Raw genomic sequence first — 13480 nt, 5'->3', positions numbered from 1 at the left:
GACCACATTTGGGAAAAACTGGAGACAAAAAAAATGTGAGCTTTCAAGTGTCCTTTTGGACAGCGTAGGCTGGGAGGAAAGCACACAAAGAGAACTCTGCTGTTTGCTTGCTGCACTTGCTGCTGCCTGAGGAGCTGCACGGGGAGAGAAGAAATGTGACAGAGGGAATACCCCAGGAATTCAGGAAATTCAACCAGACTGGTGTTGAATATTTCCAGAGATGGGGCACCTCACACCTCTCAGGGCAACCTGGGCCAGTTTTAACAAGTCCTGTAATACAGAACTTCTTCCAAATATCTAATCCAAGTCAAATAGTACCTTTTAACCTGGGCAAGAAGCAGAAGTACAATTTAGAAGGTTTTTAAGCATAAAAGCAAGCCTTCATGTGTCTGACTAAAACTGAAATGGCTGGAGGATATTCTCTTCAGTTGTGTTAAAGCAAGGAGCACTTTGGCTTTTATAGAAAGAACTTACTTCAGCCCAGAGCATGCCCATAGGTTGCTAATCTTTAGTAGTCATGTATCTTTGTCTGTTATTTCCATCCCCTATCTCTTTCTCATCACTCTGTGAGATCTGGCAGAATGCACTCAATTAAAAAAAGAAACAAACTACAATAACAAAAACACCTGATTTTTTTTCTAGACTAGTGAAGTAGTGCTCCAACGCAAAATAAAATGGTTTCCACCTCCACCACTACACAGAATCTAAAGCCTTGCTGGGGGGTTGATGTCCTCCAGGACAGGGTGTTCTGGGTGAGGAAAGCTCACCCAGAGAGACCCAGTCTGGGCAGTGCCTGGAGAAACTGAGAGAAGGTCCCCAGGAGAAGGAGATGCGTGGAGCAGCAGATCCCCAGCAGTTCTGTGAGGTTTTATCAGTGAGGATGAGATTGCTCTGGCAGCAGAGGAGACACAGCTGAATGCTGAGGGATGTGAGGCAGGATTAGGTGGAGACAGAAATGAATTTGTTTCTGTTACCTGCCCCTTTCCTCTTGCTTGAAATTATTTTGAAACAGGCTGAAAGCAGGGGAATTCTTCAACAGGTTTTGGAACATTCACTCCTAAAGCCACTCTAAAACTTCTGTCTATAGAGAGGTATCCACAGACTTAACCTCTGCCTCCCAAAGCAGCAAAACCCCACCCCAAAAAACACCATCAATATTCCAATGCTTTCTGTGTGCTTTTATTGGTAACAAGGATTTGGGGATCCAAATGTGCTGTTAGCAAGCATTCAGAGTCAGCAGGACATCCTCCCTCACAATCTCAGACCCACAGAAACGGTACCTGAGGATAAAGGAAATGAGAGCACCTTGAGCTGTCAGCAGCTGTTGAAATGATACAAGTGGATTTACTTTGATGTTAACACAACCTGATCTGTCATTTCAGACAACTGAACAGAACAAACCTGGAGCATCTAAATTTGAAATATACCTGCTGGGGAAAGCATTGATAGACTGTATTTATTCTACTTCATTCCCCACTTTGCTTTAATGTTACAGTTTTGGGGTTTTTCCCCAGAGTTTGTGCTACCATCTCTATAGAGATGGTAGCACAAACTATTTGTGCAAAGGTCACAAGTCAGTAGAAGGGTGCGTTCCTATCTACAGAAATACACTTTGTCAGCAATGTGCTTTGGTGACTGGGAACTACAGCCAGACTTCAGACCTCTGCTTTCAGGTGAGTTCAAATGCTACTTGGCTGTAATCATTTCACTTTGCTTGAAACTGTTTCCTCCACCCATGTTGTCTTTTAAATGATGGAATTTTACCTGTGCATTTGAAAACAGAAGAAATAAAATTTAAACAGTTCTAGATATCAACTCATGATGTGGATAAAATAAAATAACTGATCAAGAAAATGAAGGAATTATTGTTTAAAATCCAGGAAAATTAGTGAAACTGGATCAGTAAACCATGCTTCTATAATCTGCGCATCCAACCTATGTTTTGAAAAGTCTAGAGAAATCAATTTTAAACTCTTTCCTTCAGCTTTATAGGTAGTGTTTCAGTGCAGGCTCCAAGTGTTAGTGTTCCTCATTGGAAAAGGGGATAAATTATCACCATCCTCTTTAGTCAGTCATGACCCTAAGGGTCATCAAGAGCAATGGAATACTTGGCTGGTTCCAGCTGACAGTGAATCAGACCCACAAATAATCTGTTTTTATGGAGTTTAGTAAGAATGATACTGATAATGTAAGACAGCATTATTTTTTCTCCACCAAAGAGTTTTACAGAAAGTTTTCTTTTGCTAAGGCCTGGAGAGATTTTTGGTTTTTCTCTGAGGTTATTTAAAGCAAAGGGTTGAAGTAGCAGTGAATAGAACTATGGATGAACAGAGCCATGAAAGGAAGGAAAGAAAAGGTTTCCTTGAGAATCTTTTCCCTTTAATGCCTTAAATAACTTTTCTTGTGGAAAGGCTTCCACTCCACTTATAATTTTGTCACCTATCTTCTCCAGTAACGTCCAAGACTTTCACAATTTTCGCAATACTTACTGTGCTCTATTTCCCCCAGCTTCTACTGTGACAGTTGCAGCTCCCAGTTTAGGAAGAGTTGGGTTGGGCAAGTTGTTGTTCCAAAGGAATTTAACCTTGGTAACCTGTCCCACATTAACTTCTGCATCAATGTAGGCTATGTAAGTGTTGTCTGGTTTGAGGGTACCCCTGTGAAAAACAGCATTTTATGGATGTGAGTCATGGCAACATTTACAGTTAATTACCAGTCTTGTCAAAGGCTCTGCTGTGGTGGCAAGAGGGTACAACAAGAGAGACAACATTTATCCTGTTATATGGCAGCACCATTATTGCCAGATTTCTGATGTAATTCATCCCAAATCACTTTTTCAGAGGCAGCAAAGGCAGGTGGGCCTGAGATGCTGCCTTTTTGTTTCTGTCTTCAAAAGATCAATTAAAACAGAATTATTAATTACAAATGCGAATTAAGGGTTCTAGAAGAAAAGTTTCTTTTTTATTGAATGTTTAACTTACTTGGTGATCTGGTGCTGCTTTGTGTTCCCATTAGTGCCGTACAGGGCAACATTCACGTATCCTTTTACTTTGCTCTTTCCAGAGAGGGTCACAGATACTTTGTACCTCCAAACTACACAGAAGAAATACAATATCTTAGACTGCACCCAGGGAGAAACAGTCCCCAAAACATCAAATTGTATAGTTTTTTTGTTGTTGTTTTTGTTGTGTTTTTTTTTTTTTGTTTTTTTTTTTTTTTTTTTGTGTGTCTGTAGGGTATATTTGAGAGCAGAAAATACAAAACATCATTGAATGAAATCTGTTATGTCCTAATGAGATCAACATGAGAAATGGAAGACATTTGTGTTACTTTCTGGGAGAGAAAAAAGAGGAAAGTAGTCCGTATTGTAGTAAATACTATACAGATCTCAGCATTTTGACCATTAAGGTTTTCATACAGAGTGAAGCTGGAAATAAAGGGGTGTTAGGATTAAATACTGGTACATAATCTACGCAACGTGAAAGAATTCTGAAGCTCCAGGAAAGTAATTTTTGTTGGTGGGAACTTCCTTTTAGAATGCAATTGGCAAAAGGAACTCAAGGAAATTCTGATTTGTGCTTACAAGGGCAAACTAAGCAGTGTGTTGTGAGAGCTGGCATTTAGGACAACTGAGGTTGTAAAGGAGCTCATCTTGTCCATCCAACAGCTGTGATCAGCTTGTTCTTGGCCTTTGTCAAACGGAGTTTTTGGCATCTCCAATGATGGCAAAAGCTTCCCTGGGCCCCTCTTCCTGCATTAAGCACTGCCACTGTGATACAATTTTCATAGTATTTAATAAGAAATTCCCTTTCTGCAACTTCTGTGCATTGTCTCTCCTCCCTTCTCCTTGAACCTTGCAGTTCTCTAAACATCTCAGTAACCTCCACTAGACTCTGGCATTTGTTAGTCACTTTCCTGTCCTGTAGGGCCCCAGACTGGCATTAGTGATGGGGCAAAAGGAGAAAAAGCATGAAGGACAGAAGAGACTTTGCACTGTGATGAGATCTGTTCATCTGCTAAAGTTAACTGCCAAAGAGGAAAATAAAATTTTTACGAGGAGTAGGTAGCAATGGAAGCATTCAAAACTCACGAGGATAATTCTTGGTCTCTCTAGTATTCAGGTAAAATTTTGTGAGTTCATTATTTTTAATCTTGTCCTTGTATCTGTCTGCGTAGTGACCCATATTTGGGCATCCCTCTTCTGGGCACGGGAAGCATTTTCCCTAGTGAAAACAAATATATCTATTAATGACATTATCCAGCCAGACAAGGAAAAGAAAAAAAAATTAGTCAAAGGATTTATGTTTAATAATGTTTTCAATAGAGTCCATCCCAAAGGTCTGAGAAATACTTACTTCTTGGAAAAGATTATATGAAGCACAAGGATAGCCTAAAAATCCGTCAGGGTACATGATACTGTCCGAGTAATACTTGTAACTCCGCAAGTGATTGCAAGCCACAAAGTCCCGAGTTCCTGTGAAAAGATGCCCTGAGGTTGGTTCTCCTTTTCTCTTCCCACTCAAGGAAAGAAACCCCCGTCACTGAGATGCATCATTCCTCCTCAAAAGCCTCCTCTCAGTTCTTGGAGAATCAAAGGTGAGGCTGGAACCCTGGAACTTGCTTCTGATGCGCTCACCCTAAGGAATGATTCCCTAAGGAATGTCACTGGGTCAACAGGTATAAGATGCAAACTTGAAATGCTTTGTGGAGACCGACTGTGCAGCTCAGCCCTGCCCCTCCAAAAACACTTATTCAAGCAATCTGACTGAGTTTAACAATAGAAACCAGAGCTGCCTAAAGTAGGTCTGCTCTGGGCAACAGTTTGATTACAATAAGAAAAGAAAACCAAATGAAAAGTATTTAACAGTGAACTTCCTAGGGCAGTGCTGATTTGCTCCAGCTGAGGGCTTCAAAAAGAAATTATTATTATTTGGGGGGTACTTAAGAAATGGAGACTCTTAAAATTAATATAGAGAATATATTCTTTTCCTTTGTGTTGCCTTTATTTTCCTGACTTCAGGTTAAAAAGAGGAGCCTAGACTACATAGTTATTTCTTTGTGCTTTAATTCCCCATTATTGATAACAAGTTTACTCTATCAAAAAAAAAAAGGGGGGCGAGAATGAAAAAGTAATGCCTCCACCTGCATTGAATAAAACCTGGAGTAAAAGGTTAGCAATCACAAAATTGTTTGCAGAGTGTAAGAAATAGCTCAGATAATGTACTGAAAAATCTCCACAGCAGAAATCTTCAGGACGTTTAATTTATTTTTTTAATCTTATGCTTAATTTAATTTTAGAAAGATACCTAGGAATCATTTGGTACTTTTAATAGAACCAAGTAAAACAACAAAGAACACTGTATTTGAGCAACTACATGCCCTAAAAATAGGCACAATGAGATCACTTCAATGCAACTCTGATTATAATCTGTAACTTAACAAGGAATCGAATTAATTGCTGTATCTCAGAAGAATTTCAGCTGAAGACACTCTACCAGGAGTAGCTGTGAACATCTTTGCCCAATTCCACCAGTGCTGCTGCTGGACAGTTAGACACAAAACGCAGTATGCTGTTAAAAGACCCTTCAAAATGTTTGGCACAGCTCCAGCAACTTTTGATTCTCATATTAGATCCTTTTGAAGAAACACATTTTCCAGAGGCAAGCCCTATGTCTTGTTTATTTTTTAATAAGCTCTGGAAAAGTGGTGTGTTTTGAGCATTTTAACAGCTTCACTGCAGTCTGCAGCCGGTGGATACAGTAAAGGCTAATGTAAAACCCCTGAATTAAGGCAAGTGGCTACACTGTGAGGGCTTCCCCTGAATTTGTAATGCAAAGAACACACTTACCTTCCCAGATGCCATCGAGATCTACGATCTGTGAAATAGCATTCTTGTCACAGCCAGGCATCTCCTCTCCTCCGTTTGGATAAAAGTCAAGATGTCCCACAGGTGTGCGTATGCCAAAACCTGGAGCATTTGAAGCAGGGGTAAGCACGTTTTAAATGAAGGTTGTCTCATACCTTGGAGCTGCTGGCTCCAAGTTTGCCTGTGCACGGTGTTTTAGGACAGGAGCTGTTGGAGACTGAAGCAGTGAATTTGTTTTGTTCTGCCCCAGCACAACAACCTCGGTGAACAGTCAGAGCACCGAAGTGCCACGGGGCATAAATTCAGTACAGAAAAAAATAAATCATCAGTAGAGTAGAGCTGCATACTCACCTAAGTTGGGGATTGTGGGAGCTGAGTCTGTGTGGATAACGTCAACAAATTCTGCATCAGATTTATCCAGTCTGACTTCAGTTGGAGTGTTTTGAAAATAAGGTTGTGCAGGGTCCAGTCCTGAGAGAAAAAGAGTAGTGTTATGTATGGATAAAGAAATGTAGGTGTAGAATCATTTTACATGTCATTGATTGATGGTATAGAAAGAATGTCACCAATATAGTTGCCTGTGGTTCTTAGATCTAAGTAATGTAGGCATTAATAAAATGTGGATGCGTGCTCTCAACTTACCAAGTGGCTTTTCTCCCAGGAAGGCACCTGTGGCAAGCCTAATAAATTTCACTGCTTTACATAATGACAGCAATACTGAATACCAACACTTGGAATTAACTTTTTTTTTTTTAATGGAACTTCTCTTTAATAAGACTGCACAAACTGAGGTTGGCATCCCAAAGAAACTGATCCATCTGCATGGTTTCTAGAGTCCCTTTCTTGAGAGTACTCAGAGGAATTTGTGCTGATAGCACCCCCTGCTTGCAGGTATACTGCCTGCCTACGTTGGGCTCCAGTCAGATTTTGGAGAAAACATCTAGATTTGAAGCAACGAGCTTTGCTTTTGAACCTAGCAGCAAATGGAATCAATTTTCTTGCCAAATTGCTGCAGCAATTTCAGGTGCTTGTAAAGTCTTGCAAATTGCATAGCTTTTGCTGCCTTATACTTGCATCTCTTCTTGTCCCTAGGCAGCTTATTTTGGGTTTGCTTTTAAACTGAATTTTGTAGACTACTAGTCCAAGTTTCACCAAGCCTGAAATCCCCGAGGAAAAACAGCAATTGAAAAGGGTTTTGTTAATAATTTCCAAAATTGTCTTTTATCCATGAAAGGCCACTCTGCTTAATGCACAATGCCCTTGGCATTGCATACATGATGAATAAGCAGCTCAAACCCACAGCTTTAACCTCTGCAAGTCCTGAACATTAAAAAAAAATCCCTTTGCTGTGTAACACATGTGCAAGGAAAATAATTATCACCTCTTTGCCCTCAGTTAGCACAGCCCTGCTCCTTGGGGTACAGTGTGAAAGGAGTATAATATCCCAATTGCCCTGACCATGGTGCAGCCCAGAGATGCAATCACAGTGGGATGATTCAGGGTGAGTAGCAGGGTTTTGGGAGGTGGCTCTGGTGGGAGGTGGCTGCAGGCACTGACCTGTAATTCTGCCGATGCCCGGGCGCCTCCGGCCGGCCTCTCCAGCAACGTGTGCTCCCAGGCTGTGGCCAATGATGTGAACATGAGCTGGGGAGTATCCATAGTCATCCTGGCAAAACAGCAAAAAACAAACATTGCTATGCTCCTTTGCATCAGCAACAGGGAAGACTTGAAAGGGGCTGGGAATTTGCCCCTAATTTGCCTACTGGCTCAGGAACTCCTCTAGATTTTCAGCGTCTCTTTGCCAGTTAGCTCTGTCCGGCACATAGATTTTCCAAACCTCCTTATTCTGCTGCTGCCCTGGTTTGGAGGTTGGTATGACTCCAGACAGCTCTGTCAAGAGTCCTGAGGGGGCTCTATATTCTTCCAGAGGGCCCTTTAGGGTTCTCAGAATGCTTGTCTGGCTTGCAAGAATAAGCCAGGCAGGAACTCTTAGTTACACCTGGCAGGTTAAGCAGCACTCAAAGCTGGAGGAGGTCTTGAGATGAGAAATGCCTTCAGCCTTTTTGGACAGGAATTCAGTAGCTGCAATGCAGATGTGGAGGATGAGAGGTGGCTCAGAGCACTGCTAGACCCAGCATACTCTCTCTTTTTAGTTAATCATAGTTCTTTTATGAGAAATTTGTGTTGAAAGCAATTAGATTAAGAGAAGGCTTCAGACCAAGCTTCACTTGCCGTGTGAAGCTGGCTGCAAAAGGAGCCACCTCCTGTGGGTTTGGGCACTGTCCAGCACAGCTTTCCCTGGGGCAGCTGGTGGGTCCTGCTTGTCCCCAGCCAGTGCTACCAGCTGGTTTTCTGGTGTTCATGTGAGCTCACTGGTTCTGTAATATATGTTATAAAGTAATTCATGCTTAAAGAGAAAATGTGTGTTATAAAATTATAAAATCCAAGGAGTCTCTCACCATAAGTAGCCAGGAAACAGATAACCACTCAGTAATGTAATTTTTAAATTTCTGAAGCAGGAGAATAATGCCACCTTTACCAATTAATACACCTGGCTAGCACGATGATTGGCCACCTCCAAGGCCACGAGGAGAGGACAAAGGGTGATCATCACTTGACAGATACCATCAATCAAGATAACCAAAGATACATCTGAATAGGCGACTTCCCCTGACATGATCAGGGCTTGCTAAGACTCAGGAAAGAGCAATAGTCCAGCCCTACACTGGGAAAGAAACTTTCATATATATGCAGGGTTACAAAAGAAATGGGGGCACCTCTGCCTCAGGCATATAAAACAGCCCTGCTGGAAATGGCATTGCTGAACAGAAGATGTCCAATACCACAGAGGTCAGATCTCAGTTCACACAACGCCGATCTCGGGCTCGACATTGTCCCTTCGGCTGTGGATTTTTGAGGACCGTATTTCAGTCAAGAAAATAAAATCTTTCGCATTTATTAACTTGGATTCCTGGCTGATCATTTATAACGTTTCTATTTCCATGAGAAAGAAGTTTGCCATATCCATTATTTCTGCATATTTAGTTTTACACAGCATTTGTTAACATCTACAGAGTAACTCTTTGGCTGTACTATGAGAATATCCTTTCGAATTTCCTCTCCTTAAGTTAGCAAAACTTGCTGCTATCACATAATATTCTCCTTTTAAAAAAAAATTGTGCTGTATGCTTTCAGCACAACTGACTGTGGAGTAGAGAACAATATTTTCTGCTGATTTCATCCACATTTGTGAAGGTTACAGAGCTGTATTTCTTTCAAGTCAGTATTATAGCAGAGCTTTAGAAACAGCAGATTCTTACCATGAGAACATTCAAAAAATAAGCGATTTCAGCACCCACGACACGGATGTTGTTGGCTGCCTGGGTGTACTGACACCTGGAACCTTTCTTCCAGTTCACACAGATGCAGTTCACATCTTCCACACTAAGCATCCTCTGTTTTGTAAAACAAAAGTAAAAACAGTGGTAAATACAGTGTGGGATCAGATCATGTTGGTCATTGTGGCTCAGCTACTCATCTTGTGTGAACTTGTATGAGAATGATTTGAAAACCAAAGCTGTAGCATGGATGTGTGCTCAGAGGGGTTTGTGTGATCACACAATGCTGGAAGAGGTTGATATGGATTGTAGTAATCATTTCAAATACCCAGAGGAGTATGATTTACAGGAAGGAGAACAGTAGCAATCATGAAACATTCAACTTTCATTTTTAATCAAACTTGGTATGTAACACTAAACAAGAGCTCTACTTATGCACCTATTCACTTCAGTGATTTAAAAGTACTGCTGTAACTCAAATTCAATTAGAATATTTTTGATAGTAAAAGTCACTAGTGGTTTTCTGATGCAGATTTGTAAGAAAGATAATGTTTTTATAAGATGGTGTACCAACTGTTGGTGTTCATTTCAGATTTATGGCTGTATTTGGGAATATGCAGGTAGAGACTTCGCCACAGATCCAGAAGTTTTAATGTTCTCCATTCAGCTGGATTGTCTGGATAAAAGTATTTTGTTTTAGCAACTTAAGTATTTGGCAACAACTGACAAAGGACAAAAAAGGCAAAGAAGGTGTCTGTGACCATACAAGAAGTGGTAAAAATCAGTTTGCAGACAGGATTATTGTTTAATGGGAAGGAAAGCAAGTAACAGATACGCATAGGAGGACTGATGTGTTCAGAATCCCCTTTGCTCCACTCTTTATTGAAAAGGTTCACTGAAACCAATTTGTTTCTAAATATAAACTAGAGTATTGTGATAAAACACAGGCTGCTGTAATAGATGAAGAATTTAAGGGTTTATCTCATGCCTCTACATTCTGGAAAATTGATCAAATGGATTTAAGGGACAAGCTGAAAAACAGATTGTGAGCTATCACATTTATAGTGAAGTTCCAGGAAACAAACCTTATTTTAAAATGCAAAATGTAAGAGAAAAAATTATAAAAGCATCAATCTGCTTCTGATGCTTGAAACAAATTATTAACTGACAAATCCAATCATCACCCATTGTTTTTCTTTTCCTTTGACCTATCCTCAAAAAGAAGTAGGCAATGGGGATACAATAAATGTGAAATACCCTGATTTTAGCCTCCCGGTGTTCCTCATAGGGTTCTCATAAGTAAAGTAGGAATACATTGTGTTAAAAAAATTGTATTTCTGATCATCGTTGAAAAACCTTATCCTCAAAGTGCCATCAACTGGTATTTTGCTCTGTGCTGCATGACTAGGGGCTTTCTGTAGCTCCAGCATCATATAAAAGCATGTTCAGAGGACTTGAGAAAACCACAAGCTGGAATTGCACTTTGCATAGGGACAGAGTTAGGAAAGAATTTGTGGAATTAGCACAAAAAGCAATAAAGCATAGTGCTTTACTACATTGAGTGCTCATAGCAAGTCCTAGATTGAAAGCTTTGTTCCAAATGCTCCCCTTGAGGTCCCCTCTGGATGTACATTTTTATGTCTCTGTTGCGTTTGGCAATGGCCAGCCCAGGAGCTCAGCCTCCTGCACCCATGGGGCAGCCCTGACCTTCCTGATGGCCCTTCCACATCTAGAAACCTTCTCTTGTCTGGAGAAATAGGATGCAGGAGCTTTGAGTCTGCAGGTATTTCTGGAATCCCCCTGATCCCACCCAATATCTTCCCCCAGGGTTTGTGTTCTTTTTACCAAGAAAAAAGGCACTTACTGAGTCAAATCTTTTTGTCACTCACTTGACTAATAAGAAAAGCTGAATGAATTTGTCCTCTTTATTTCCTCAAGGTGCAAACCTACATACATAATTTGGTAACAATGTGAAAATGTGAACTAATTTTTGCTTTCTTATCACTACAAATACCATGAGAAAAATTGGTTAGAAACAGAGAAAAGAGACAATTTATATGAATGTGTTTATAAATGCAAACTAAGGTTGTCCCTGTGGTACCTACCTTGCACATGTCTGACAACCAGTTTTCTTCTCCGTGGTCAATAAATCCATGTACAATAAATCGGGTCTTCCTGTTTGTATTAAAATTTGAGGCCGTGATTGTTGACTTATCAACAGCAGACACCTCCTATGTTAATGTAGATTTAAAAATAACTAAATTAGCATAGAGAAGAACTTCATAAACCTTTAAATTTGCTTTCTGTAACTAAGATTTCAAAATTGCAAAGACCTGAACTGTGCTTATCTGTGCAGGTGTTTAAAAGTTTTGCAATTTTGAACTCATCAGCAAGAATTTACATGAAAGTTCATGAGATCTCCATTCAAAGCAAGCCTTGACACCAATCTTAGAGCGAAACAAGATTTCAATATGCGTTTGTTTTATTTGTGGAAAAAATTACCCCAAAATGTTTATTTTCCCAGTAGCTCTCACTGGGAACCCTGCCACCTGGAAGATGTTGAATAAAGTGGCAGTTTGGCCATTTTTATCACTTTTCAGGAACACAGCTGGAGTCTGTGTTTATGTACAAGTTTTGCATGTGACACAGCAAAGTTTAAACCACAACAGTTCTTACTTGAGCGTAATTCTCGTTCTGTCTAGTGTACAGCAGGAACTGAGTGCCTATGCTCTCTGGTTTCCAGGGTAATTTGTAGATTGGCCTTTCCACAGTCCCAGACCATGGTGCATCATCGCTGAAGCACCCAAGCCTATCATAGCAAACTTCTTTGCCTGTAGAATAAACACCAAAAAAACCCGTGTGAATGAGCAGAGAAATGGAGCAGTCAGAACTCATCACATGGCTTCTCTGGAGGTGGGGGTGTGTCTGTTTTTTATTCTAGAAAATCCCACAGTCTACAGAAAGCCAAGTCCAGCAGTTGCCCTTTCCTAGATCTTGAGAGGCTGCAGTTTATCCTACTGCTCATCAAAAAAGTCTTCAGAGGATTCCTTTGTGGTATCCTTGGGTACCCTCCCCCAGCTGTTGCCTTGCCCAAGGCAGAGACAGCTGATGAGTTTCTCCTAATGCCAAGCCAAAACATTGCAGATAATCAGCAATAAATTGAGACTGTGCTGAACAGCTGACTGCACATGGAAAGTCTGATAGTACACAAGCCAGTGTCTTCTGCTGAATACAAAGCTATGCCCTCATTAGACTGCCTCTCCACTTTGCACTGGCTTTTTTTTTTTTTTTTCCATTTCCATCATTAATAAGAATACAAGAAATAATTCCCTATGTTTAGTAGAGCAGTAGCTCTGTTCTGAGATAGGAAGCATCAGCTTTTCTTGCTCCCTCTTAGGGCAGAATTCCCAGAATGGAGAGGAAAGACAACACTCACTCTCATCTCATCATTCCTGTATGGAAAAGTGAACCACATTAACCTCAATAAATAAGTCTTAAGGCACCAGGGTGTGGAATAACATGCAGAAATAGGTGGAAAATGCAGCAGCAATAGAAAGGCAATACAAACACTAACCCCCTATGCTTACCTTCTGCTGCACTGAGCAGAAACAGGCCAAGAATCCAAATTCCGAGCATCTGGAACAGTAGAAAAAAAAGCAGCTAGGATTTGCTAACCCACTCGTTTAGCAAGCACACTCAGCTCCCTGGTGCTGAATTTTGTCAAGGTGAACAGAGTGCCTGCTCTTTCTGCAGGATCTATCCCTGACTGCTGTGTGCCAGAGACACTCTGTGTGAGTCAGCTTTGTGTGTGCTTGCTCCATGAGAGATTGGGGGCCATAAATATACAAAAAAAAAAGCATAACAAAAATCGTAACTTAAATCTAGGCTGATTTTTTCCTTCTAATCAGATGTACAGGGACTACTTTAGAATTAGCATGAGGATTAGAGAACACGAGCTGCCATTCCCCTTCCCACTCCTGTGCTGTGAGAAGCCACAAATCTGACGAGGTACAAGGAAACACCCCCAGATCCAAACTACTTACCATGGAGTCTTGAAGCTCCTTGAAGCCTGAGTGTGTGAACATTGCATGTACTTTTATAGTCTGCTTTATCCTTGGGAAGGATCCTAGAAAGATAGGAATATTTGTTTCAGATAATAGTTTCTAGATAAGATGGCAAACAACTTTCATGGTTGGTTTCTCTGATAGCTCCAATATCCATGGTCATAGATTTCTTGAATCCGTGAGCTGGATCCAGCAATATGATTGGAGCTCCA

The 13480-nt window shown here is 40.7% G+C and overlaps 1 protein-coding gene across 1 annotated transcript; it reads right to left on the bottom strand.

Annotated features, from left to right (window-relative positions):
- Positions 1-1171: 1171 nt before the first annotated feature.
- LOC103825230 (inactive pancreatic lipase-related protein 1) lies at positions 1172-12840 on the bottom strand. Its single transcript, XM_050976259.1, has 12 exons — positions 12792-12840; positions 11881-12035; positions 11310-11435; positions 9187-9321; positions 7424-7532; positions 6218-6337; positions 5849-5968; positions 4356-4474; positions 4091-4223; positions 2982-3093; positions 2490-2657; positions 1172-1280 (listed from the first exon to the last, which is right to left on the bottom strand). Exons 1-12 carry the CDS (start codon positions 12838-12840, stop codon positions 1217-1219), a joined length of 1410 nt encoding a protein of 469 aa, XP_050832216.1. The 3' UTR covers positions 1172-1216.
- Between the last annotated feature and the right edge of the window lie 640 nt (positions 12841-13480).

This window comes from Serinus canaria, chromosome 6 (assembly GCF_022539315.1).
Source record: "Serinus canaria isolate serCan28SL12 chromosome 6, serCan2020, whole genome shotgun sequence".
Lineage (NCBI taxonomy): Eukaryota > Metazoa > Chordata > Aves > Passeriformes > Fringillidae > Serinus > Serinus canaria.
The sequence above is the reverse complement of the archived record's forward strand: the minus strand, read 5'-3'. Positions and strand labels throughout refer to the sequence as shown.

Bases quoted from the DNA above. Each gene is read 5' to 3' on its own strand.
- LOC103825230 (XM_050976259.1), bottom strand. From the start codon at position 12,840: ATGCTCGGAATTTGGATTCTTGGCCTGTTTCTGCTCAGTGCAGCAGAA. The intron at 4,475-5,848 runs GTAAGTGTGTTC...ATCTTTTCACAG, and splicing joins TCTCGATGGCATCTGGGAAG to GAACTCGGGACTTTGTGGCT. The intron at 4,224-4,355 runs GTAAGTATTTCT...TGTTTTCACTAG, and splicing joins CATATAATCTTTTCCAAGAA to GGAAAATGCTTCCCGTGCCC.